The sequence below is a fragment of the Glycine max genome, chromosome 3, assembly GCF_000004515.6.
Source record: "Glycine max cultivar Williams 82 chromosome 3, Glycine_max_v4.0, whole genome shotgun sequence".
Lineage (NCBI taxonomy): Eukaryota > Viridiplantae > Streptophyta > Magnoliopsida > Fabales > Fabaceae > Glycine > Glycine max.
The window spans coordinates 43,998,451-44,022,330 of NC_016090.4; the positions used below are offsets into that span (position 1 = coordinate 43,998,451).

The 23,880-nt window shown below is 33.8% G+C and overlaps 2 protein-coding genes across 3 annotated transcripts; both read right to left on the minus strand.

Annotated features, from left to right (window-relative positions):
- Positions 1-444: 444 nt before the first annotated feature.
- LOC100805739 (glucose-1-phosphate adenylyltransferase large subunit 1) lies at positions 445-6,728 on the minus strand. The gene is made up of 15 exons (XM_003520730.5): positions 5,846-6,728; positions 5,188-5,310; positions 4,897-5,070; positions 4,538-4,630; positions 4,366-4,449; positions 4,226-4,281; positions 4,044-4,137; positions 3,829-3,941; positions 2,843-2,915; positions 2,599-2,679; positions 2,415-2,501; positions 2,227-2,331; positions 1,976-2,082; positions 1,595-1,655; positions 445-964 (listed from the first exon to the last, which is right to left on the minus strand). The coding sequence occupies exons 1-15, from the start codon at positions 6,080-6,082 to the stop codon at positions 863-865; spliced, it is 1,590 nt and encodes a 529-aa protein (XP_003520778.2). The 5' UTR covers positions 6,083-6,728; the 3' UTR covers positions 445-862.
- A 1,931-nt stretch (positions 6,729-8,659) lies between these two features.
- Positions 8,660-19,275, minus strand: LOC100806263 (paladin). 2 transcript variants are annotated; one of them, XM_003520731.5, is made up of 19 exons: positions 18,634-19,256; positions 18,448-18,567; positions 18,165-18,236; positions 18,001-18,071; positions 17,798-17,897; positions 17,609-17,707; positions 17,273-17,399; positions 16,876-17,009; positions 16,732-16,791; positions 16,319-16,554; positions 14,924-15,353; positions 13,621-13,944; positions 12,895-13,497; positions 12,633-12,806; positions 11,683-11,910; positions 11,312-11,595; positions 10,461-10,733; positions 10,150-10,272; positions 8,660-9,398 (listed from the first exon to the last, which is right to left on the minus strand). In XM_003520731.5, exons 1-19 carry the CDS (start codon positions 18,784-18,786, stop codon positions 9,266-9,268), a joined length of 3,744 nt encoding a protein of 1,247 aa, XP_003520779.1. In that variant the 5' UTR covers positions 18,787-19,256; the 3' UTR covers positions 8,660-9,265. The 2 variants fall into 2 exon arrangements, with proteins under 2 accessions (XP_003520779.1, XP_014629461.1); XM_014773975.3 differs by lacking the exons at positions 8,660-9,398; positions 10,150-10,272 and having other exon boundaries at positions 10,586-10,725; positions 18,634-19,275.
- Positions 19,276-23,880: the final 4,605 nt, after the last annotated feature.

Genomic DNA, 23,880 nt, shown 5'->3' on the forward strand with positions numbered 1-23,880 from the left:
AACAACAAAAAATGATGTCAGTTTCAAACTTCTCCATTTGTCATAAGATAATATAGGCATAATGACAACTTACCACTTTTATAGTGAGTTCCTAAAGACGACAAGGGTTGATCGAGCATATATATGTTGTTAAGAATATGTTAACATCGAGTTTGTATGCTAAAATCAGTTTCCCCAAGTGATATTGTTCCTTTCCCAAATCATAGACTCCATCATGATCATAAGACATAAGCATCTTACATGTACTAAATCTCAAAGGTGAATAGTCTAGTAAAATTTGAAGAATAAATATAGACTCGCATATATGAAAAATTAGGACAATCAAGAAATGATAATAAATTGTTAGAACATTGATCTTGATAGAACTGTACCCCGCAATCTAGATTAGAAAACTGATAAGAAACAGACGGACTTTACAAGCTTAATTTTGAAATGAATTTAAAGTTGAAGAATCAAGATTAGCTGGTGTTGACATTTTTTCTTTTATTATAATTCATGTCCTTGATTCTTGAACAACGGAACATACCTGACACTCTTAGTGTAAAATACACTTTATTCTTGAGGCTAGTGGCTATATTTCTCTTATTCCAAAAGTAATATTCAATCTTGCAGATAAACTCAACTCATTTTTAACTATTTTGGCTAATAACAGCAATATAAATAATAAAGCTATGAAAAGAATTTGATTTCCCGCACAATTTTGTAGCCCTCTCGGTTGGATGAGCCAACAAAAAATGTTGTGTATATTCTTGATTCTCATGATTAAATATTCAAAAATTTATACTTGAGCCCTTATTTTTAGGGCCGTAAAATTTTATACTCTTTGATGTTGTATTTTGCCACCACCACCTCGCATCAATCATTAAATGATTGTATCATTGCTTATTACAGAGTCTTTTAACACCACAGTGATTCCTGATCGAATATAAAACCCATCTGTTGGTTTGTCTGCTTCCTGCACATTCTGCATCCCAAGTACAATTGTCACTTAAATATAATCAAAATACGATGGTAAACTGTTCTAAATGGATATGTCAAATATTTTATAGTTAATTTTGAAAACACTCCATAGTAATTGATACTAGGGCAAAAACAGGCACTTCGTGCAATGCCTGGACTGAAAATACTAAATGCATATGTAGTTGGTGTAACCTATTTGAGAATATGTAACTGAAATGAAATTGAAAGTTAAAATAAAATTGAAAAGATGTAACTGAAATTAAAAGTTTATAATTTTTGGGATAAAAATGTCCATTAGAAAAGTGGACATGAGATTATTTTCATTATAATAGTTATATATGTTTAAAAAATTTAAGGCCCAACTTTGATTTATTATTTGTCATGAGTTTTTTTTTTTTTTTTTTACATGGAAGAGCAATAATTATCAAAAGAATAGCTATGTATCTATACTAATCTTGGTGTGACACAAATCTTCTCATTTATTCAAAAAAATCACAACTAACATCTCATTTGCCAATTGAACAAAAAAACCATTTGCCCCATTTTTGAAAACAAGAAGAGTAAGAACAACAAATAACTTCCAAAAGAAAAATGGCTGGAGAAAGTAGAGAAACTTCTACAAGTTATTACTTACGTCTTTGTTTGCAATAATTACGCTGTTTCCAATTCTTGCGTTTTTGTCAATTATACAATTCCTGCATACAATTCTTAGTACAAGAGTCATAAAAAATAGACTAGCATGCAGTAACTGAGAAAAAAGACATAACAGGAGAGATGGAAACAGTTGTAAAACTCCACATAGATATATGATATGAATCCTTCCTACTATATTTCTATTTTAGAAAATTGTTTATTGCTTTCAATTTTCATCATTTTATGTCCATATGTGTAAACACGTGTTGAAGGCATGCCAATCTAATGGCTAGTAAAATTCAGCACCATGTAAATTTGTTCATGCATTAGGCTGTATAATGTGAAAATATGACCAAGCATTTTCAATTTTCAGAATTCTTACACAATTTTGGTATTTTTTCCAATGCCTATTGGAACATTTCCCGCTGCTAAAAGAGAAGCTATTTCAGCCTCTGTTTGGTAATAGTCAGCACCCATTATCATGGTATCCTGTGAAGTAATAGTAAATATGATTAATATGGCTTCATTTCAGGTTAAGAGAAGCTGAACAGAAAACACTCATTCCCATACATTTGACAAAGAATAAAGGAAGGGAAATATACAAGATAACACTTTACTCCTGATAAAGGTTACCTTTAGCTGCACTCCTGAATCAAGTCTTGATCGGATTCCCACAATGGAATGTTCAACTGTGCACTCTTTTAAAAAGCAACCATCTGAAATCAAAGAGTTAATTACCTACAATTGAAGTTATTGCAGTCTCATTAGGCTCTGTCAGAATCACAGAAGTTAGTTTTGTGGACTAAATTTAACAGTTTTACCTCACACTTCTCCATTTTAGTTGGTGGTAGGAACCGAGGACAAGTAAAAATAGGCTTGGACTGGTCATACAACTGAAACTTGGGCCGCTTCAACATGGAAGAACAATAAATTGCAGCTTGTGTAAACTCAGTGGATTCAGTTTTCTGACTGAGACCTATAACTTCTAAATGGTAAAAGACCTACCTGGTCCATAAGAGCCAAGTTCGCATCAAAGAAAGATTTTATAGTCCCAATATCTTCCCAATAACCATTGAAAAGACATGCCTGCGATTAAATGCAAAGGCCAGTCTTGATTATTTACAATAAAAAAGAGAATATAATAGCTCAATGCATTCATCAAAAACTATATTGACAGATGAATATTAGGCAAAATCCTTCCGCTAGAATAATTTGTATAACTTTAGTAGTTTTTACTTTGTGCAATTACCTGGACATTAAAATCTTTTGCAGCCATTGGAATGACCTCAGATCCAAAATCATTTGCGTTAGGATAACAGCCCCTGCGAATTTGTCATCAAAGAAAAATGAAAACCACACCACATTTAATTTTTTATTTGAGTTAAAAATTTAAAAACCTTCCTATGTTCCTATGTTAATCCAAAGCTTTCTATAATCGACAGTGTAACGCATGAAACGATGAAAATCCAACCAATCGAAAAAGTATTGACCACAAGTTAATTATTCATTTTAAGTTTGTCTTCCATAGGCCTAATGCCAGTGTTGGATCCAGGTAAGGTAACCAACCTTGCCTAGTAGAACAAGACTTGGTTATATTTTTGTTCTTAATTTCAATTAGAGTCTCTCACTTTCTCTTGGGAGCGACAAGTGGCAACTAAGAATTCATGCCTTGAACATCACATTTCCTTCATTTAAGGAGGGAAAAATATGTGCAGTTTCCAGATGTTGCCAAGATAGATTAGGAAAATCTTGTCAACTCAGTAGTGGTAGTAAAATAATGAGCAACTAATTTAAGGAGGGAAAGGTTGGACTGCCTCCTTGCCTTGCCTATTACCTCCGAACTTTTGGAACTTCCAAGTTTCTGTCATCTTATTTACAACCTCTACATTTTCACTGCCACAATATGACAGGATCAGGTTGGTGAAGCATTTATTCACTTTACACACAGAATCCCTCATGCTTCAAGTTTTCATTTTCCTCTAACAGATGCCAGATAAAACAGATTCATGGAACTTCATATATATATGAGCAACACCCGAGCACATTCTGTATATTTGTGTGCTGATGCAAAATAGATCATATCACCTTCATTAGTTATTGCACAGAGGGAAGGACACAGTTACTTCACTACCTTCACAGAATCACCTCCTACTACAAAAACTGATAGTTCTACTATAAATGGGGGAATAAGAACCAACATGGAAAATACAAAGCGCAGATAAGTGAATGAATTACCTGAGAACTTTTCGTAGAACATCTATTTTAAACACATATATACCCATTGATGCAATGTATGGAAATTTCCTTGCTTCTTGAGCTGATAGTCCAAAAATACTTGTATCTACATGCTATGAGAACAAGTACTTCAATCAGAAACAGGTGATTTCAGATTGATAACTGTAGTAGATTATTACTCAATCTTTTTAAGAGGAAATTGGAAAAGGAACAACCATAGATCTTAACAATTCGCCCTTGGGTTTTTCAAGGAACTGGCGTATCTGTCCTCTTTCGTCAACCTTCACTAATCCAAAATCAGAAGCCCGACTACAGGTAAAAAGGAAGAAAATATAAATACTTCAGAAACAAAATATGTATAATCATAATGTAGTAGAGGAAACTCAACATAGAATACCTGCCATCCACTGGGAGACAAGATACTGATATATCAGCACATGAATTAATGTGCTTCTGCAGGTATTAGATCAGTTCTCAGGTGAAATATTCACAGTAAGTGAATCAGAAAAAATCAACAAATTAACAGCTAATACTAACCTGTACAATTTCCATGTAATCCATTCGATATAGCTGATCACCACACAATATCAGAATGTTTTCTATATTTTTATGATCAGCATCCTATTCAAGTCCCACAAACGCAAATTAGTTTTGCAAATGCAAGAATGACATGAATCCTTCTTAAACAACCAAAGAAATGGTATAATACCTCAAACAACCAAAGAAATTGTCTCACAGCATCCGCTGTACCCTGAAACCACTTCTTTCCTGATTCCCCAGGTGTCTGAGTTGCTGCCAATACCTATCATAACAAACTTTTAATTAAGAATAAAATTTATGCATTGACAATGTAAAGTGATTTTTCACTGTTATCCTTATCCAATCACAAATTGTCATGTGATAAATTTGTTGATTTTTACATAACATAATTTATGATTGGTTGACAATGTAAACGGTGCATAGAAATCAAACTCTTTAGTTTGTGTATACCATGTCAATAAGTGTCTAGCCTGAGACATAACTTGAAAGGTAGGTAAAATATAATAAAAATAATATACAATACTGTACCTCAACAAAACCACCTCCAAAGTTGATGCAGCCTCCCAAATTATATGTTTGAGCAATGTGGCGATTTAGGGACTGAGAATTAAATTGTGTAAGGACGTAGATTTTGTTAATTCCACTGTTAATACAATTACTCATTGGTATGTCCACCAGCCTATAGCATCCTCCAAATGGCACCTGAGGAGCATAACATGACATGCAGAACATAAAAAGACATACACAGATGAATGAACTTAAGCCTAGGCCTGGAATAACATAAAAGATACACACAGATTAGTGAAGTTAATAACTTACAGCAGGTTTAGCCCTTCTTTGAGTAAGGGGGAATAGACGAGTTCCAGCTCCACCACCTAATATGATCGATGCAACAGTCTTTGGGCTGGCTTCTCTTCCTGTAAGTATTGGTGATTGAAGGGCCTGAAATGCAATACTATCTAGGTAAATTCATATTCAATGTACAAGTCCTCATATCCTGGTTAAAAAGAATAGAGCAAATTACACTCACATAATTTAACAAAATTTCCCTCATCCCTCCCTCTTCTTGACCTACACAAATTTCCCTTAATTTATATAACAATATAACAAAATATATCCTTCCTGTTAATACAAACCTCTCCTAATTTCTTATGTGATTATGTAGATCGAATAATGTCAAAGTAATTTCAAATAAGGGAGGGGGTATTCAAATTTCATTAAACCTCAGGGCATGTGAGTGTAATGCGTCTAAAAGAATATAACTTAATTATGATAGCTCTCCATGACTATGAATACTTTTAAGAAACCAGGTAAAAACTAAGTCAATAATCAGTAATCAAGTTCGAATTCAAGATCAGGATAAACAAGTCCAACGCTTTCAATGGAGCAGAAACTGTTCATGGAAACATGAAGTATATCATAACATTAACACAAACGAAGACATAATTCGGGAAGCAAAATGAAAGGTATAAGTTACCATAAAGTCATTTGCAACATCTGCAAGAGTAGAAGTAGCCAAAAATCTTCTGGTTGTATTTCTCTGCGTAACACTAAAGAATTTTCCTTGAGGAAAACCAGATGCTACGTTCTTTGAATGAAGTAAGTTCACTCTGCTACCAGTGAATGAGGAAGACAGATTCATGTCACGGTAAAAGGATGGCTTCTTTGAACCCAGGGACATGGAAAATCCTTGTAGCTCACTTGCCACCATCATTTTCTAAATTGCTATACACTATGACAACCGTCTTATTTGATTCTTCCCTCAAGCAGTTGAGCAATCAGATTATTATTTGAAGTCAAAGTTTAATAGCACTAGACAGAACTAATTCAGCTAGATTATCTAAAATATTAAAAAAACAATTGAAAGGAATGTGTTTAAATGGAAATAGAAATGTGCCAAAAACACATAGTACATTTTTAATAAGGAATGTGTATAAATGGAAATACAAATGTCAGAAGACCCTTCTGTTTAAGCAATGTACAAGTACAAGGGAAGAGGAAAAGGGGGGGAAATTAGAGCAGCAGCATATATGTCTTGTTGGGTATCATATCATGTTTTTATGAAATATATTTAAAAAGAACTAAAGGAAGGTGGGTTTCCCTCGAGGTAGAGCAAGGAATGGCTTAATAGTTGATAGCTTCAAACCAACACTTTTTTTTTTTTTTCCTTTTCATTCGGATCAGAAAATCTCTTACACAACACAAACCGAGCTATAAGTTTCTAAAGATTCTCAAGCAGCTTATGCCACACTAAAAGCTAAAACTGCATCCTTATTCCCAAATGCACGCTGTTTTTGTCAGATCATGTACGCTGTTTCCCTCCTGTTTTAAGGTTTTTTGGTCTAATAAATTTAACCGTTAATTAAGGTAAATGCTTTTCGAATCAATCAAATACTAGCAATTTACAACTTCCTCTAGCTAGATAGGTAGAGAAAGGTTTACAGCAAGTCGCATTGCAATGATGACACCAATTTGTTAATGGTTAACTTAAAGTGTCATTAGTGAACAATGGTTGGCCCAATAATATTGGGCTCCATCCTCTTAATCAAAGTTTTGAATTTTAATTTTGTGGATGAAAAAAAAATATTTGAGAGAAAATAATTTTATGATTAATCAAATTTACTAATAAAGATTAATCGTCATAAAATTGATTGATATTTCATAACATAAGAATCAAAAAGTGTCATGTCCATTCTGCCTATTTCTAATTTTGCTTCGAATTTATCAGTTCAAATGAACCAACAGAAATCGAGAAAGTAGATTCAATTTCAACCCCATCGTTGCTTTTTTAATTTTGTCCACGAAAGAGTGAGCATAGTTAGCAGGATTGCAGGTCATTACGTGATACGTCATTTAAAAAATACTAGCAATATAACATGTCAACACCATGCCTGGATTGTAGTTTTTCTGATATGCTTTTTTATGTAGGAATTAATTTTATATTCTTCATATATTTTTTTAATATCTTTAGTTTTCAAAAAACACTTCCCCAAAAAAATTAAAAATCACAAAATGATGCTCATCTTTTTCCAGAGAAGAGAGAATCTTTTTAAAATAAAATATCTTGGAAAGATAAATGACGCTCATATTATTCTGTAACCCAACGCTACCTTCTTTCCTTCAACTTCAACCATGGCAACGAAATTCCATCTTCTCCATCGTATAATGATTTTCTGTGTCTGACTCAAGGCTATATTTGAATTAAAACATAGAAAGTAATTTTGCAAATTTCAATAATCTGCAGAAAAAAACACAAACACAGACACACCCAAATAATCTGCGAGGTAGCCATCGGAACGGAGGAAATCATTCAATTTTGTTTCAATCAACCCCATTATGGTGTTGTTGGCATTAGTGTGGTTTGCCGCCGGCGAGGGAGGTGGAGAGAAACAGACTAGGTCTTCTGAAGGAGAGGAGAGATCATCAAAGGGGTTTCCACAGGAATAAATTGGAAAAAAAGAAAAATAAATAAAATCATCACTCATAGATTTTAAGTCTAATAATATCCAATGCTCTATAAAACTTTCTTATCATGCAAAAGTATTTCACTTTTGCACGGTAAAACTCATCTTGATCACTTTGATAACTGAATCCAAACTGTAAAATCTGGATCATTAGTGTGGTTTAAATTGAAAAACTATAAATTTGATCAATTCGGCTTGAATATCAGATTTTGATTTATGATTATCTTATTTATTTATATATTTATATTAAAAATGATAATGATAATATCTTTGTAAATTTAGTTCTATTTTGAGCTCTTGGTTGTCGTGACTTACGGATTGATTTGATAATTTAATTTAATAGTGATTTAAGAACAATTTCCTATTATTAATTTTCTTTTTATCGATTTATTTTCAAAAAAATATTTTAATAATATAAATCCAATTACTCGATGTGAATTGATGATAGGTTAGTTTGGATTGGAGACCTAAACAAGAAAAAAATGCAAATCAATACAAAGAGATTAAAAATGCAAACCAATCCGTTCTCACCCTTGAATAATATTTTTTAGATAATGTTTCTTTTTAGATACATTAGATAATGTTATCCATACACAGATCATCGAACGTATCCAAGAGTCCCACCATGAGATTAGTAAGTTAGCCTTGCGAGAATTTCTACTCACCGGGACTCTGACTATGCGACCTCATACTACTGAGCTGATGAATGAGATGCATGATGTGCAACAAGCATTTCCTTTCCAATAAAAAGCTTCACAAAAATGAACTGATATAACAGAAATACAGAAAGCAAGAACTGACTAGTTAAGATCAACGAGAAGAACACGTGATAAACCGGCTAATGGGCTTAACCGGCATGGATATTCTCCTTAACTATATTAAGCCAAGAGAGAATCAACTTCTTCGATAAAGGGAAATAAAATTCAAAAATACAATTGAATTTGAGTGAAGTAACTAAATTCTTAAGGACATTAATGAAACATGGGTAAGGGTTTACAGAAATAGGGAACCTTCCTCCCTCCCTTTCACTAGAAAGATATCTCTTCCCATCCTATCGAATCACTACATTTCATCCTTTACAAACCCTCCAAAACAAACAAATAGAAATACAACCTTTGGAAGAGATACTATAACATTCCTCAGCAGTGTAACCTACTGCCTTACAGGTCTCCGATGAACACTTCGGTTCACCAACATTCATGCCTTGTGTGAGTGTCAGCCTCTCATGACAGACAAAGCTAGACAGAAACTGAGTGCAGGATGCTGCTCGCCTGAGATAATAGCGGTTTACGAAGTAGCATGTGTGCATAGTCTACTACACGTGAGGCTTTGTAGCAAAGATAAGGTATTGTGCAGCATGAGGAATAGGTGGCGCAAATTGTAACTACAAATGCCCACTGAACACTGACAACATTATTATAAACATTGCCATATTATTTATCAATTCTTAGATTGTTACATAGATGACCAAGTTCTGGTCTTGCATCCATCCATGCTGCAAATTCCGTATTGGCAGGAGAGGTGCAGTAGAGATACGATCTGAATGTGATAAGGAAAAAATATCGCCTGCAGATGGGGGGGAAACAGAAATGGTTACACAACAAAATGGTACATGTCCAACATAATCTTACACCAACACTCACCAGTGATGTACAGCAAAAGCAGCTAGCTGTACATGGTTACTAATTTTTTATGCGATGACTGCTGCCTCACAAAATTCAATGATTATGTACTTTTTTCTTTTCAAAATTAGGCTTGTAAGGAAAAATCAACATGATAGATATTAATGGTTGGTAGGTTAAATTGACAATGCATGTGTGAAAAAAAAGAGATTGTAAATCAAAGTCAATCATCTTACACCAACGAGTAACTTCTTATAAGATAAATTCTCACAAATTCATTGCTGAACAGAAAGTTTGAACGATGTAACTTTGTTTCTTACTCTACCAAAATGTATTTCACTAAATTAATGTATAAATTACTTTTCAAAGAAATAAATTATTGATTGAGTAATAATATTTTTAAAATTCTAAAATTTAACATGTAAGATCTACATAATAATTAGCTATAATTCTAGAATTAGACTAATCAAAATCATTTTCTACATATTAATTAGTGGTGTAAATGTCTAATTGCATTAGTATTAGTGTCGATAGACCCCCACCCCCTGACTACATACATAAGCACCAACATGGCAACATCCACGAGGGTATGATGCATTCTCCACATATTTTTTAGAGAAAAATAGAAAATATATCAATACCATTCCTATAAAATATAGGAGAGACATTCCTATAGGTGAGACAAGTAAATTTACCTCAAAGCCTTGATACCCATGTCCATAAGATACCCACGTTCCTCGTCATCATCATCTATGAACTTCTCAAATTCTCTATTATAATAAAGAATATCTTCTCGTATATGCCCTGCGCCTGCACATCTATTGAAAAAGTAGAAAATTTCAGTATCTTCAATGAAAAGCCAATAACTAAAGCTAAGTGACCAGATCAAAATTCCCCAATGGTACATAATATATTTCCAAAGGTAACCCTCTCACCCGACAATATGTATTTCTAAAGGTAATAATATATGGTTTGTAAAGCTTCTAATAAAAAATTTCCTAATAACCTTTCAATGACAATGTCAACATCTGCTTTGCTCTGGGGACCATGTATGAGGACCCTTGTAAGGTTCAAAATGTCACGATAGTCACCCATACTAAGTGCCATTTCATTAGAAGTTTGAGAAGGCAAGTCCTCTTCAGTCACGGCATCTATATGAGGACCGAATAATGGCTGTGAGACTTTGGATCCAGCATCAAGTCTGATACAGATTATGGCCATTGCATACGCGACTCCACCAAAGCCTGTGTGTGATACAAAAAGGTAACTACCTGCAGAGCTACAATAAAGCAAGAGTTTAGAAGTACATTGCTATATTCAAACAAAGAATAAGATTAACATTGTGGGATTACAGTTTCTAGACAATAAGGATACGGACTCAGAACAAATGAAGAACATAGGGCAGGAATCAAAAGGATGAGTGGTTGGCACGTATTGATTAGCCAGACAGATTTATATCAGTATTGGCATTGTATGAAGCCTGTGCCTTGCATGGGACTATTATACATTTATTGAATAGTATGAATCTTTTATGGTTTTAACTTAAAAATTCTTAGCAAAATGTTTGATTATTCAGTCCAGTTCAGAGATCTAAAGAATCAACTTTACAAAAGAATATAGTACTATATAAGCAAATTGTAACAAGAACCCCATGACTACATTTCAGAGAAAAAGCAAGGCCCTCAAATTATTAGAAATTATAGGTTGGTTATGATTCTAAGTAAATATTTTATGTATTGAATATTCTACGTACTACATATTATTAAATCCCAAATTATAAATGATGCAAACAGGGCAAGAACAAAAATGTCAGCAAACTTTAGAAGACCTATATACTGCAAAGTAGGAGACACTTACTCATCTTGACAATACTGTATTGCATCAATGTCAGAGGCCAAAGCATGTCTCTCTCTTGTTAAAGGTATCCTCTGGTAGACAATATCATATCCATCATCTTTAAGAGCAGAATAAACTTCTGCAGGTGTCTTCACGTCATCTGCTCGAATATTTTCCCAGTATCCAACCACACCTGACTCATTTGTTGAGGGGTTATATTCTTCACGGTGTAATAGCATTCGCCCACCAGACTGCCTAATCTCAGCTAGTATATCTTCTTTTAGCCGTGCTTCCATGTGTTCCACCTGCATTGTAGTTACATGAGTTGGGCAACAAATTAATTTTGCAAAATATACCAACTTCTAACAAAAATTATAGTAAAGAAGACTCACCACAGGACCAGTAATTCCTACATACTTGAGTGTATTAACTGGTTTATTTAACTCCCTCAGGACAAAGGGAGTATAATTGATATAAACAACTGCTTCTTCTCTCAGATCGGTCAATATAGCTTTTTGAGCAGTGAGGGAAGGTTTAGGCTTAGCACCCAAATAGTCTAGCATCTCCTTGGCACCAGAGATGGTTGGAGTTGCCATGCAATACACAGGGTATTCATCAACCTGAAAAAGTGAAGTATTAGATAATGATATTCTCACAGTCAACCACATTATTGATAAAAACATAAGATAAAGCTCTTTCATTATTACAAAGAAGAAAAGTAAGAACTGGAATATAATAAAAAAAAAAGTTCTGAAAGTCCTTCAACACCAAAATAATAAAGCAAGCTATTGTAAGCAAGTCATGATGTTTCATTTCATCATTTGGATTCTTTGCCAGTTCTTGCAAGTCGCAACCAAAGGTCATTGGTCATTATTTGTATACAGTCAGCAGTCCCAACTGACTAACACTGATGTCATAATTGCATTAAAAAAATCTTTTTTAAATTAAAATTTATTGCTAATATAAATTATAATATTACTAGTTTTAAAATTATAAATATATGCTAAAATTAGTTATATGTACAACTATTGCAATATGGGTTCTATGCGTGTGAAAAGTTTAAAAAAAACACTAGAAAACAAAATGAGTGGAAGAAAAATAAACTAAATACAAAATTATCAACTAATGGTAACACAATGTATTCTACTTGATCATTTGTGCAATCTAGGTCCACAGACAATAGTTTTCTCCAAATAATCTGCACAAAAAACATGTAAAAGATGCTAATTCTACCTACAATTGGTTGATCCTGTAGGTCAACACTGGACATCTAGCCTTACCCTCTGGCATCACAAATTTTATAAGTTAGTTTCTTTAGTAGTACTGGCATAAGCAAACATACCTTGTAAACATGAGGTGCACCATGTATTTGTATGTGACTGGAAGTTCTCTGACCAGGAAAGAAATACATTTTCAGTATGGAGCCTTTCCCCAAAACAGAACCGTTTCTGGCCTTGACAATGGTCTCCATCACTGCATCACCATGCTGAGACTCTTGTGGTTCTCTCAAGTCTTCCTACAATTTAAATTGACATTATTGAATCAATTTTGCTTCAAATTGGGGGCAAATGATACTGCAAGTAGAAAGGTAGAAAAACATTTACAGGGACAGTGAAAAATCGCCCTGGTCTTAATCTGATACTCCATTTCATAGCCTGCACCTCTGGCCTCTGATGCAACCAAACCTTAAACGTCATTCTGGATTCTCCTTGTCCACAAAATCCATCAAATGCTTCACTTCCAAGATATGCTGCAAAAGCAATTAGACGAAAGTACCGCTCCAAGTACTCAGCACCACGATTTAACGCCACCCTCCTTACCCTTGGCTCGACATGCTGTTGATTGAATACTTTTCTATACTGTAAGACTGCTTGACGAATGTTTTGAAGTGCAGAACATCTATCAATAATAGCATCTAAGGCTTCTCGGCATTCAACACCATTATCAAATAATGTTGTTATCTTCCATAACAGAAGGATGTCATTTATACCAAAAGCACGATTTTGTTCATCGTCTGTCTTTCTTTGCAATGTATTGGAGGATAATGTATTGACATAACCCCCAGTTTCATCTCCACTTGAAGAACCACAGTCTGATTCTTCATGGGTCACATCACCACCCAGTATTTTAATGGGCCTACCATAATCAATTCGAAGTTTCACAAGGCAAGCTATGACAGTACCAGTGCTTGTCCTGCCCCTACCCATCTATTATATCAATAACAACAGTAAGAAATGGATATGGAAAACAAAGACAAGAACTAGTAGACAAACACAAAATGAACAAGGTCATAAAAAACTACAGCATAATATAAAAGATTAAGAAAGTACCTGACAATTGAAAACAAAAGCAGTGTCCTTTGCAGCAGAAGCAATATTATTTGCCAAAGTGTCAAAATCAGAGCTTTTAGGAGCTTTTCCATCAGTGATGGGCATACGTGCATACTTAATGGGGAACCCCTCAGCTTCCAGACTTTTGAAAACTTCAAGTGGGGTTTGAATCACATCAGAGGTAACATCCTCCCAAGCATCAAATATATGCTTATCATCCGTTTCATGAATAACCATTATGGCACCACCATACTGTTTAGCTTCCCGCAGGATATCCTCTTTTAATCGAGCTTCCATTTTCTCCACTCTGTCACGGCCAATGCCCTGAAAGAACAAATTACAATTTCCAATTCACCAACAATCGGGGACAAATTTCCAAATTAACAAGAAATTCAAAGAGACCTCTAATGGTATATTAATTTCAACATAAGAGATAAGCTTCATTTTATATCTACTTCAGCATTTGTTGATTATTTATATATTAACACATCCCCTGACCTGCATCAGACAAAGTATAGGGGCATGGACCAGATAATTTGCACTGACTTTTAATGGATCAGATAATATTTGTTAGACATAAAAATATTCCTTGGTCTCCACTTAACAGATTAAGGTTTTAGACATGAACATATTCCTTGACAATATTCATCCAATAGATTATTAACTTTGTGGCTTTAATACTTTATCTCAAGTATATTAAACTTCAGAGTGAAACAGATATCCCTTTGCTACCCTAGAAGACACTGCTACTACTACAAAACAACAAAAAGCACTGTAAACACAAATCTAGTTTCCTGTCTCACCACACTTTTTCTCACAATTAGACCACTTTATTCTTTTTGGAGTGTGGTTTAATACTTTAATACTTTATTTCAACTAATATTATACTTTAGAGTGAAACAGATATCCTTTGCTACCCTAGAAGACACTGCTGCTACTACAACAACAATAGCCTTATCCGGTTATCCTACTAGGTGAGATTGACTCCATGGATCACATTTTGTGCAAAGCACTGCAAACACAGATCTCGTTGCCTGTCTCACCCTGCTCATCTAGATACAATTTTATCACAATTAGACCACCATATTCTTTTTGGAGTATGGTTCCTGCTACCAATCACTACTAATTTGTTAACTAAACATCCTATTGACAGAGTAATGGAAAAATTGGGAAAGCAAATTGGTGGTATATGATCTAGCAGGTTAAAACAAAAAGCCAATCATTCTAACATCAACATCTAGTTTACAACCCCCATTCCTTAACTCAAAATTGATTAAAAGGATATGTTAAAAGTGATCTTTACTGTGTATTCCAGCATGTTTTTGTATGGCCTTTCAACTTCACGAAGAACAAATGGTTTCCCATTGATGTAAATAACAGGCTCTTCTCTCATATTATGCCAAAGTATTGGGCGTCCACCTTTGGAGCTACCAATCCTTCGAATGACAGATCGAATACCATCAATGGTTGGATTTGCCACTCCATAAACTGGAAATCCAGGAACTTCTCGGAAATTAGGAGCACCATCCACTCTCTCAGGTAAACTTGGGTTTTGACATCCGGGACAGTGATCACTTTTGAGAACAGTTTGACTACCAAGAACCTCACCCTTTCTCAAGGCAGCAACCACACCCATCTCAGAAGGGCGGCCATCAGTAGATTCAGCTATCTTCTTTAAAGATGGTTTCAAACTTGAATATCCAAGTGCACCCATTGGATCTCTCCTGAGTAACCTGCAATGCTAATTGTTATTAGTCATGCCAAATGTTAATAGGCATAAGATCAAGCAAATTAATAAATTAAATTATAATAGAAATCGCTTGTACTTGGATTGAGCCAAACTCGACCCCAAAAGCTAGCTCATGAGGTGAGGATGGCCCAAGCCTTTATAATCTCTACTTCGACCACATCTATAGTTGATGTGGGATCTCAACAAAATCCAATTGGTAAAAACGGTCCAATTATACGATGAAAAAATATGTCCAGGGTGAATATTAGATCAACAAAGATATCCAGCACCATCTAATGAAAATTGCTATAAACTGCAAGCATAGTAGATAACACAAATGGAGTCAAGTCCTAGGTGCCTCTTTCTGGATCACTGATGTAAAGAAAAAATAGTGATGGGACAAAAGGGATATGCTTTTCAGGGTAAAAAGGTCGAATGGAATCACAGCATGTCTAAATCAATAATAAAATAAGTACCATGCCATTTTATTTGAGAGAATTAAAGCCACAGCCAAGTTTAAATTTGGCTGCCTTAAAGAATCTGTCTTCAAGCCACACAATAAGCTTTTTTACTTACCTAAGCATCACCATAATTCAAAACCAGAGATAATCACTGTCAGAAATTAATGCCAATCTAGTGTCCCAGCTAAGCACATAAATAAACCGTGTTGTAAACTAAAGATAATTGATTAAATAAACCCAAGGATTTCTTTCACCAGTACCAAGGTACAAGAGCAATCAGGACCCCAAACCATATAAGTGAAGATTATACTTAAAAGTAGAAGCAAGCTAAGTTCAGTAACATTTATGAATATAAACTTTTCTTTTCTAGATATACTTGGCCCAAAATGATTCACTAGCTAAAATCAATTTGGCTCAATAAATATGAGTGATAATCCATGGACCTAATGAAGAGAAATTAATAAGACTTAAAAAAACAAAGGCTTCCCACACTTATTAAATTTTTAACCTGCGAATAATGCTGTAGAGTTCCGGCCTTGCTCTCATCCAGTCAGCAAAACTACAGTGATCAGCAGTATTAGAACGGAGTGCAGCCCTTTCTGAATGAATGTACACAGCAAAACATATTAAAAAGTAGTATCTCTCCAGGTACTCCACAAAAAAAGATAGTGATGCCTCCCTTTTCATCTCATCAGGCTGTCGCAAAATGCTATTGCGATAGGTGGCAATTGCTTCACGCAGATTCTAAAATTCAAGCAAGACAAGGATTGAATGAGGCATGTATGGAGAAGATATGAAATTTCAAAACACGGGATACAAGGAAAAAATTCAACAATAGAAGAAGCAGTACAAACAACCAACTTAAAATTTATCTTTGAATAACACAGTATTAGAATCATTAAAGAATAGAAACAGATATACCTGCATTGAAGCACATTTGTCAATGACTTTGTCAACTTGTCTTTTCCCCTCAACACCACCCTGAAACATATCTGATAATTAGGACAACAAGAACATATTTTAATTTTACAAAAAAATATTAAATTATAATTTTTAAGCCAATACCTCTAACACCCGAATCAAGCTTCTTATGACTGCATACTCTCCTCTGCGAATTGCCTCTTCTGAGTTAGGCAAATGATCAGCAACATTGGTCATACTTTGAAAAATTCTACCGATTGAATTGCTTCTTGGAAATCCTATTATGTAATAACAAAAATGAAATATTTCGTTAATGGCAATTCCACTTGTACAGTCCATGATTTGAACTTGATGACAATGGAGTAAGAATAATGCTTTGTTTTTTCATTAAACAGCAAAATAAATAGCCGCAAATCTGATGCTGAATGTGAAAGAAATCAGTCTTGCATTCAAATTTCTTGGATGAACAACAACATATATAAAAGAAAATAAGCAATAAAAGCAGAAAAATTGAATGAATAAATAAATAAATGAAGAGTACCAGAGGCCCCAATTCGATTGAGGTATACCAAAGTTGCAATGACCATTCCAGTTGTAGTTCGCCCACGCCCCATTTGACAATTAAAAACTATCTCCGTATTTACATCAGCTTGAGAAATTTTATTAACCTAAAATAAAAAAATGAAGAGTATGGATTTTCTACGTTAATAACTATAGTACCAAATAAAAAAACCCTTGAGTCCTGGATAGTTAAGCATAGTTCAGCAGCAGCTGAATGACAAGGCAATAGAAAAGGAAACTACATCACCAACCCATTGATTGCATCAAAAGAATAATTATCCAGAAAGTAATACCAAATACATACAAAAGAACTAACCAGAATATCAAAATCCAATTCCTTTGGTGATTTTTCATCAGTTATAGGAACACGCTCATAATCAACAAGATATCCCTCCACTTGCAATTCCTCATACACCTACAGCAAAGAAAACAACCTTGATGCATTTCTATCAGAAAATTGATTGATAAGTCTCACACTCCCATTTTACACTAGTTTCAGCCATACCTCTAGTGGTGTCTTCACAGAATCACATGACACCGGCTCCCATTGGTCCACCATCTGCCCATCTGGCAGTTCATCAGTCACAAGAATCTTATTTCCATATCTGTTATGTCCATGCACAAATAAGATTAATACAGAAGAGTAAAGACAACCACGAATTCACGGGACAAGCTCAAGACAAACACAGGGCAGAGCCACCAAAATACCTTGCAGCTTCCGCGAGGATGTCTTCTTTCAAACGAGCTTCCATTTGCTCAACCCTTTCCCTATTAATTCCCTAATTAAGTACAGAATGCCACACAAGTTAATGGACTCATTTCAGCCAAAACAAGTTAATCCCCAAATTGTAATAATGTAAGCAATAACATACCGTATACTCAAGATTGGAGAATGGCCTCTCCACGTCACGCAAAACAAAGGGACGGCCATTAATGTAGGCAAGCTGATTCCAACAAAGGAAGAGAGTGAAAATTTAGCGGAGAAGGAGAATATTATTTACACGGCATTAAGCATCCCATCTGCCAGAACCTGAGTTAAACTTCAACTAACAATACTTATCCTAAAGTTAAGTATACATATAACGACTACTTTAAAAACCTGAATTCCTTCAATTTGAGTATAGGTTAAAAAAAAAAAAAAAGAGTAAAAAATACCGGTTCCTCACGAAGGCTTATCCAGAGAACTTTCAATCGAGCGCCAATGTGATTGAGAACATTCCGAATTCCATGAACGGTTGGAATGGCAACACCGTGAACATGCAACGAGTCAGATGCCTAAAGATAACAAGAACAGTTAGTACAAGTGAAGAAAGAAAGAAAGAAAGAAAAAAACCTAGCTACCTGGCGATAATTGGGAGCCCCATCGATCTGAGGCGACAAACGCTTGTTCTGGCAACCAGGGAAATGGTCGCTCTTGAGAATCGTTTTCTTTCCCAACACACATCCTCCTCTCATCTTCATCACCTGCTCCGGCTCCTTCGGTATCTGCGACATCTTCTCTTCCAATGCACAGAGATTTCACAATCCAAACAACCAAGTCTTGACCACACTACTTGTTCTTTCTTATCTCACACAACCACTTTTTAGTAACGCATACTTACACTAACAGTTACATTACATGCAGCTGATTTTATATCCCTCAACCACCTTCAACTCCCGCAGATTTCTAATTACCCAACCATCCATTATTCTTTCCCCACCCTTTTTTTAATTACTTGTTTTTACTTTCCCCACTTTCTGAAACCAACGCCAACAACGTGAAATACGTGAGTGATCCAGAAAGCCGTGTCAGCTCAGCGTGATGAAGCTTTAAAAGACGAATCTTCTCTGATTTTATTCGTAACGTGTATGCTTATTTAATTATTTGCTATTTATTATAATTTAATTTATGCAGAAAAAACGTTTTTAACTGCGAAAAACAATGAGACAATCTTTTTCTCTCAGGTTCCGTTGGGCTTTATGGCTTATGCTGTGAATATTCCTGTCTCTTTCTCTGTCTATGTTGGGTGCAAGATGCACTTTGCCCATCCAACTGTACCAGTTTTTTTCCATCTGAACCCCAAAAATTGTGACCAGCAGAAATAAATTACAGACAAGGAATAAAAAAACATACGCTAGCTCATTTATGGATAATGCTACAACAAAAAAATGTTATGGATAATGCTACAACAAAAAACATACGCCAATTTTATACTCATTAACCCCAAAAATTGTGACCAGCACAGTTCTTATGGATAATGCTACAACAAAAAATAACGCAATTTAACACTATTTGTTATCAGCATTCTTATACACGTCTCATTTATGTATGTACGACAAAAATGTCAACCATGAAAAATAAGAATTTTTATGAAGTATGTCCTATTCATTATATGAGGGGGGGAAGTTGGTATTTTGTTGCAAAATAAAATTTAAAAAAAAATGTAATATCTATACAGTACAATAAGATTTTGTTTAAATAACGTGTTCCTCCAACAAATTTTTTATCCGACGGTCTCAAAGACTATTGGCATGGTTGTGTAACTTTTCTAATAATGCTTCCTTACATCAATAATTGCGTGTAAGTGTAATTGGAAAAAATAATAGTAAATAGAATTCCTATTCATTCAAATATATAAGTAGATAAAAACAAAGGGAATAAACAAACGTGGAAGAAATGGCAATTAGTTGATCCAGGGTCGTGGTCATAACTCAGAATAGAGGGGCCCAACCAGCAGTGCTGATTAGTTCATCATAATAATATAATAATAACTTTAAGTGATCAAATTAATTTGCCACTGGCTGATTTTGAGTAACCTGGAGGCCGAATCAGAGGTCAATTTGCACGTTTCTGCCTTAAACCATTATACTTTGTGAGGAAATCAGGAAAGTAATACATATTATTTTCTTACCTAATTTAGATAGTGTGTTTTCTTCGTCAAAATAAATTACTTACTTTCTTTATGTATCTTACGTAAGCTGCACATTTCCCATAAAGAACATAACTCAAATAAAATAATGCACATGTGAAGGGCCCATGGAAGTAAAATTAATTAATGGAAAAATCTAGAAAAAAGAACGTGAAGGGCATGGTCGGAGAGCAAGTAGTTTTATAATTACTTGTGGACTGTGCTGTGTTCACCATTAAGAATCTTGTTGACTAATGAATGCTTACACACAATTACAGAAATGACAGAGCTTCTTTTAGCTGAATTTGAGTTTCACTTGCAATTAATTAATGTCTTAACAACCCATTTGTTGTGTTGTTTTTAGAGAAAGCAACGTGATACCGTTGTAGCACATAGATTCTCTTACTACCTTTACGCCTTCTTTTAGGAGCATTGTTCCATCTCTTTCATCCTTTATTATTTGAGAAAGCAACATCTATCAAAAAGAAAACTAGAGACAAAAACAGGTGTCACGTCACTCTCATTCTTTCAAAGGCTGTGATATTCATGGCAATTAGCCAAAATAGGTTATAGTTTGTCAATAGTCTTGTATGAGGAAGTGGCATTCCCAATTGAAATGACCTAGCTAGCTAGGTTAGTCAACCCATTAGATCTGGATATCTTGTAGTAGGAGAAATCACACATTCATGTAATCGGACAATAAGCATCGTGTGATAAACATCTAATGATTCATAAATCATTTCGACAAATTCAACTTAAAAACACTTTTAAAATACCTAAGTGTGTGACATCAGGGAATCCAAATTCAAACCCATTGGTGTGTGATCATGGCTGCTAAATGACTGTACTCTCTACTCTATAGTCTCTATGGAGAGCTTTGTACATGGTGCATTATGGACAGAACCGTAATTTAAATTCCGGTTACAGCATAACCTTGCACCTGCACTATTAGGATTAGCTACAGCCCCTTTTTGTTATGTTGTCAACTTCATTTAGCACTCCATGCACTCACACTCAGTCATATTGTGATGTATTTATCTGGATAATAGTGGAGACAACCACACATGAAACATGCACATCTAGAAAACTGTTTTTTTTTTCTATTTTGTTTTGCATTTTTACTTTATTTTTCATTTTCAATAAAATTTATAACAGCACTTCCAATGCTTAGTTGTTTAAGTGGGTTCTTAATTTATTTTTATGAATCTTACAATGTCATCTAGATTTAAGAACTCAAAAAAAATTGACTCTAGTATTAATGATATGTTTGGTAGGATAGAAAAAAAATAGAGTACATCAAATAAATAACAAAGAAATAAAATAAAAATAGAAATATTTGATTTAAGTAAAATAGAAAAAAATTTACCTAATTTAAATAATCGATTTTCAAAAAATTATAATTGATTATCAGATAATCAATTATCAAAATGTCATTACATTATAAACACATTATATAAAACATAAAAATAGATTATTATTCGCATAGATTATCATTTTTTAAATCCTCAATTTCACGTAACTAGGTGTATATAATCAACTATCATTTGTTCATAATTGATTATATACACCATGTCTATTATTTATGATTTACTGATGAGCATTGTTTAGGAGACAAAATAATGAAACCTAAATCTTTTTTTCTAGTAAACACACTTCACTCCTTTATTTTCCATTTATTTCTTCTCTCTTCCACCTATTTCTCACTCATTTCAGCTGCACGAAATGAAGCATAAAGTTCTTAATTCAGTTCTTAACTTTAAATTTGTGAATGTTTGACCCCGCACATTAACACTTGTATTTATATCTTTTTATTTTAACTTCAAATATTTTATTTACAATATTTTGTACAAGTAATTGTTCTTATATAACAAGTCAATCTAATTCATCCCAATACATAACATTATTGGATAAATAGTCACTTTTGTTCGTGAGTACGTAATTCACTGACAAATGTATCCATGAAAGATAAAAATATAAAATTTAATCTCCAAAAGTGTAAAAAGTGCGATAAATATATTTAGCCGTTAATTTTTGTCTGTCACCTTAATAAAATAGCTTGTGTGGCACAAATGAATAAATTTATCACTGAAATGATTGTAAGTGTGACCATCCTGATAAGATTGAACAAAAATATCAATAAGATATCAATTTTAGACGTAAATGTCAACAATTTTTTATTAGAGAAAAATGTCATTAATTTTTTTTTATTTAAATGTCAGTACGTTCCATTAGATCAAAATGTCAACATTATTAGACGAAAAATGTCAGTAGTTTTTTTTTGGGCCTAAATATCAGGATATTTCTATTGGACTAATTTGTTAAATCTGAAATTTTGTTTCATTTAAGGGTAAAAATATGATTTTAAAGTAAATTTTCATCATTTTTTATCATTACAAACATTACATTACAACATTTACTTAAAAAACTATATTGGCAAAGATAATTTAAAACAAACACAATAATAATGATTATCAATCATAATTTTCCTGTCACAATAGAAATTATTCAAAATAAATATTGTATCAGTTTATCAAAATAAACATTGTAACAGTGTATCAATCATTATAATTTTTTTCAAATTATAATAATTAGTCACGATCTATAATAAATAAAAAAATAAATATATCTCATATTTCACTTCTTCAAATCTCATGGTGACGAATGAAAGTTAACGATCAGATATATTTGTTGCAATTTTTATACTTTAGTAGACTAAATTTTTGTATTTTCACCTTTCAAGGATGCATTTGTCAGCAAATTACACATTTAGAGACAAAAATAACTATTTGTCCTATTTCTATTCCTAGAAAATGAGAAGAGGAAAAATCAATAAAATATTATGTGACAAATATGTCTCCTCCTCTTTGTTTTCATCCTTTCCTTCTCTTCTCTTCACCTACAACACACAAGTGGGTTTAAGGGTCAAGTGAGAAAGAGACTTAGAGAGAGGTGAGGTTTGAGAGTTGGAGGAAGATGGTGATGGCAACTCGCAATGGCACGGGCAATGGTTGCTGATGGTGTGACTGGCGACGCCAATGGTGAGCGGTGGTTGGGTTGGTAGTGATCCTTGAGAAGGGAGAACAAGAGGAGACAACCATGGAAGCAAGGGTTTGTGGAAAGAGCTCATAACAAATATGTCTATATGTTGGTAACTAGAGATGACCACGTTAACAATTATTTCACTGATAAATTCGTCCCTATGTGTTATGTAAGTTATTTTATTAACGGTAATGAACAAAAGTCATCAGACATATTTGTGACACTTTTTATACTTTCGAATACTAAATTTTATATTTTCATCTTTCATAGACGCATTTATCAAGAAATTACACATTCAAAAACAAAAATGACTATTTACCCAAAATTATATTAAGTGAAAAATATTCACCTTATGTGCACTCATGATCTCCAACAAAAAATTAATCATTACTTCTAGTTGGAATAACTCGTACCAATATCATGGTTAAAAAAAATATAACAATTCAGTCTAATTCACCCGAATACATAAGAACTTGAGCAACTCCATTTGAATTTTTCTAAGAAAAAACTTGTTTATTATTTTTTATTTGATTTTTTTCTATATAAACTTTTAAAAAGAAAATATTTTCTCAATCCATATATCATATATTTTCAAATACCAGGGATTTGAAAATCAATTCAACCAAAGCATCATCAGCATTAAAATTACCAATGACGGCAT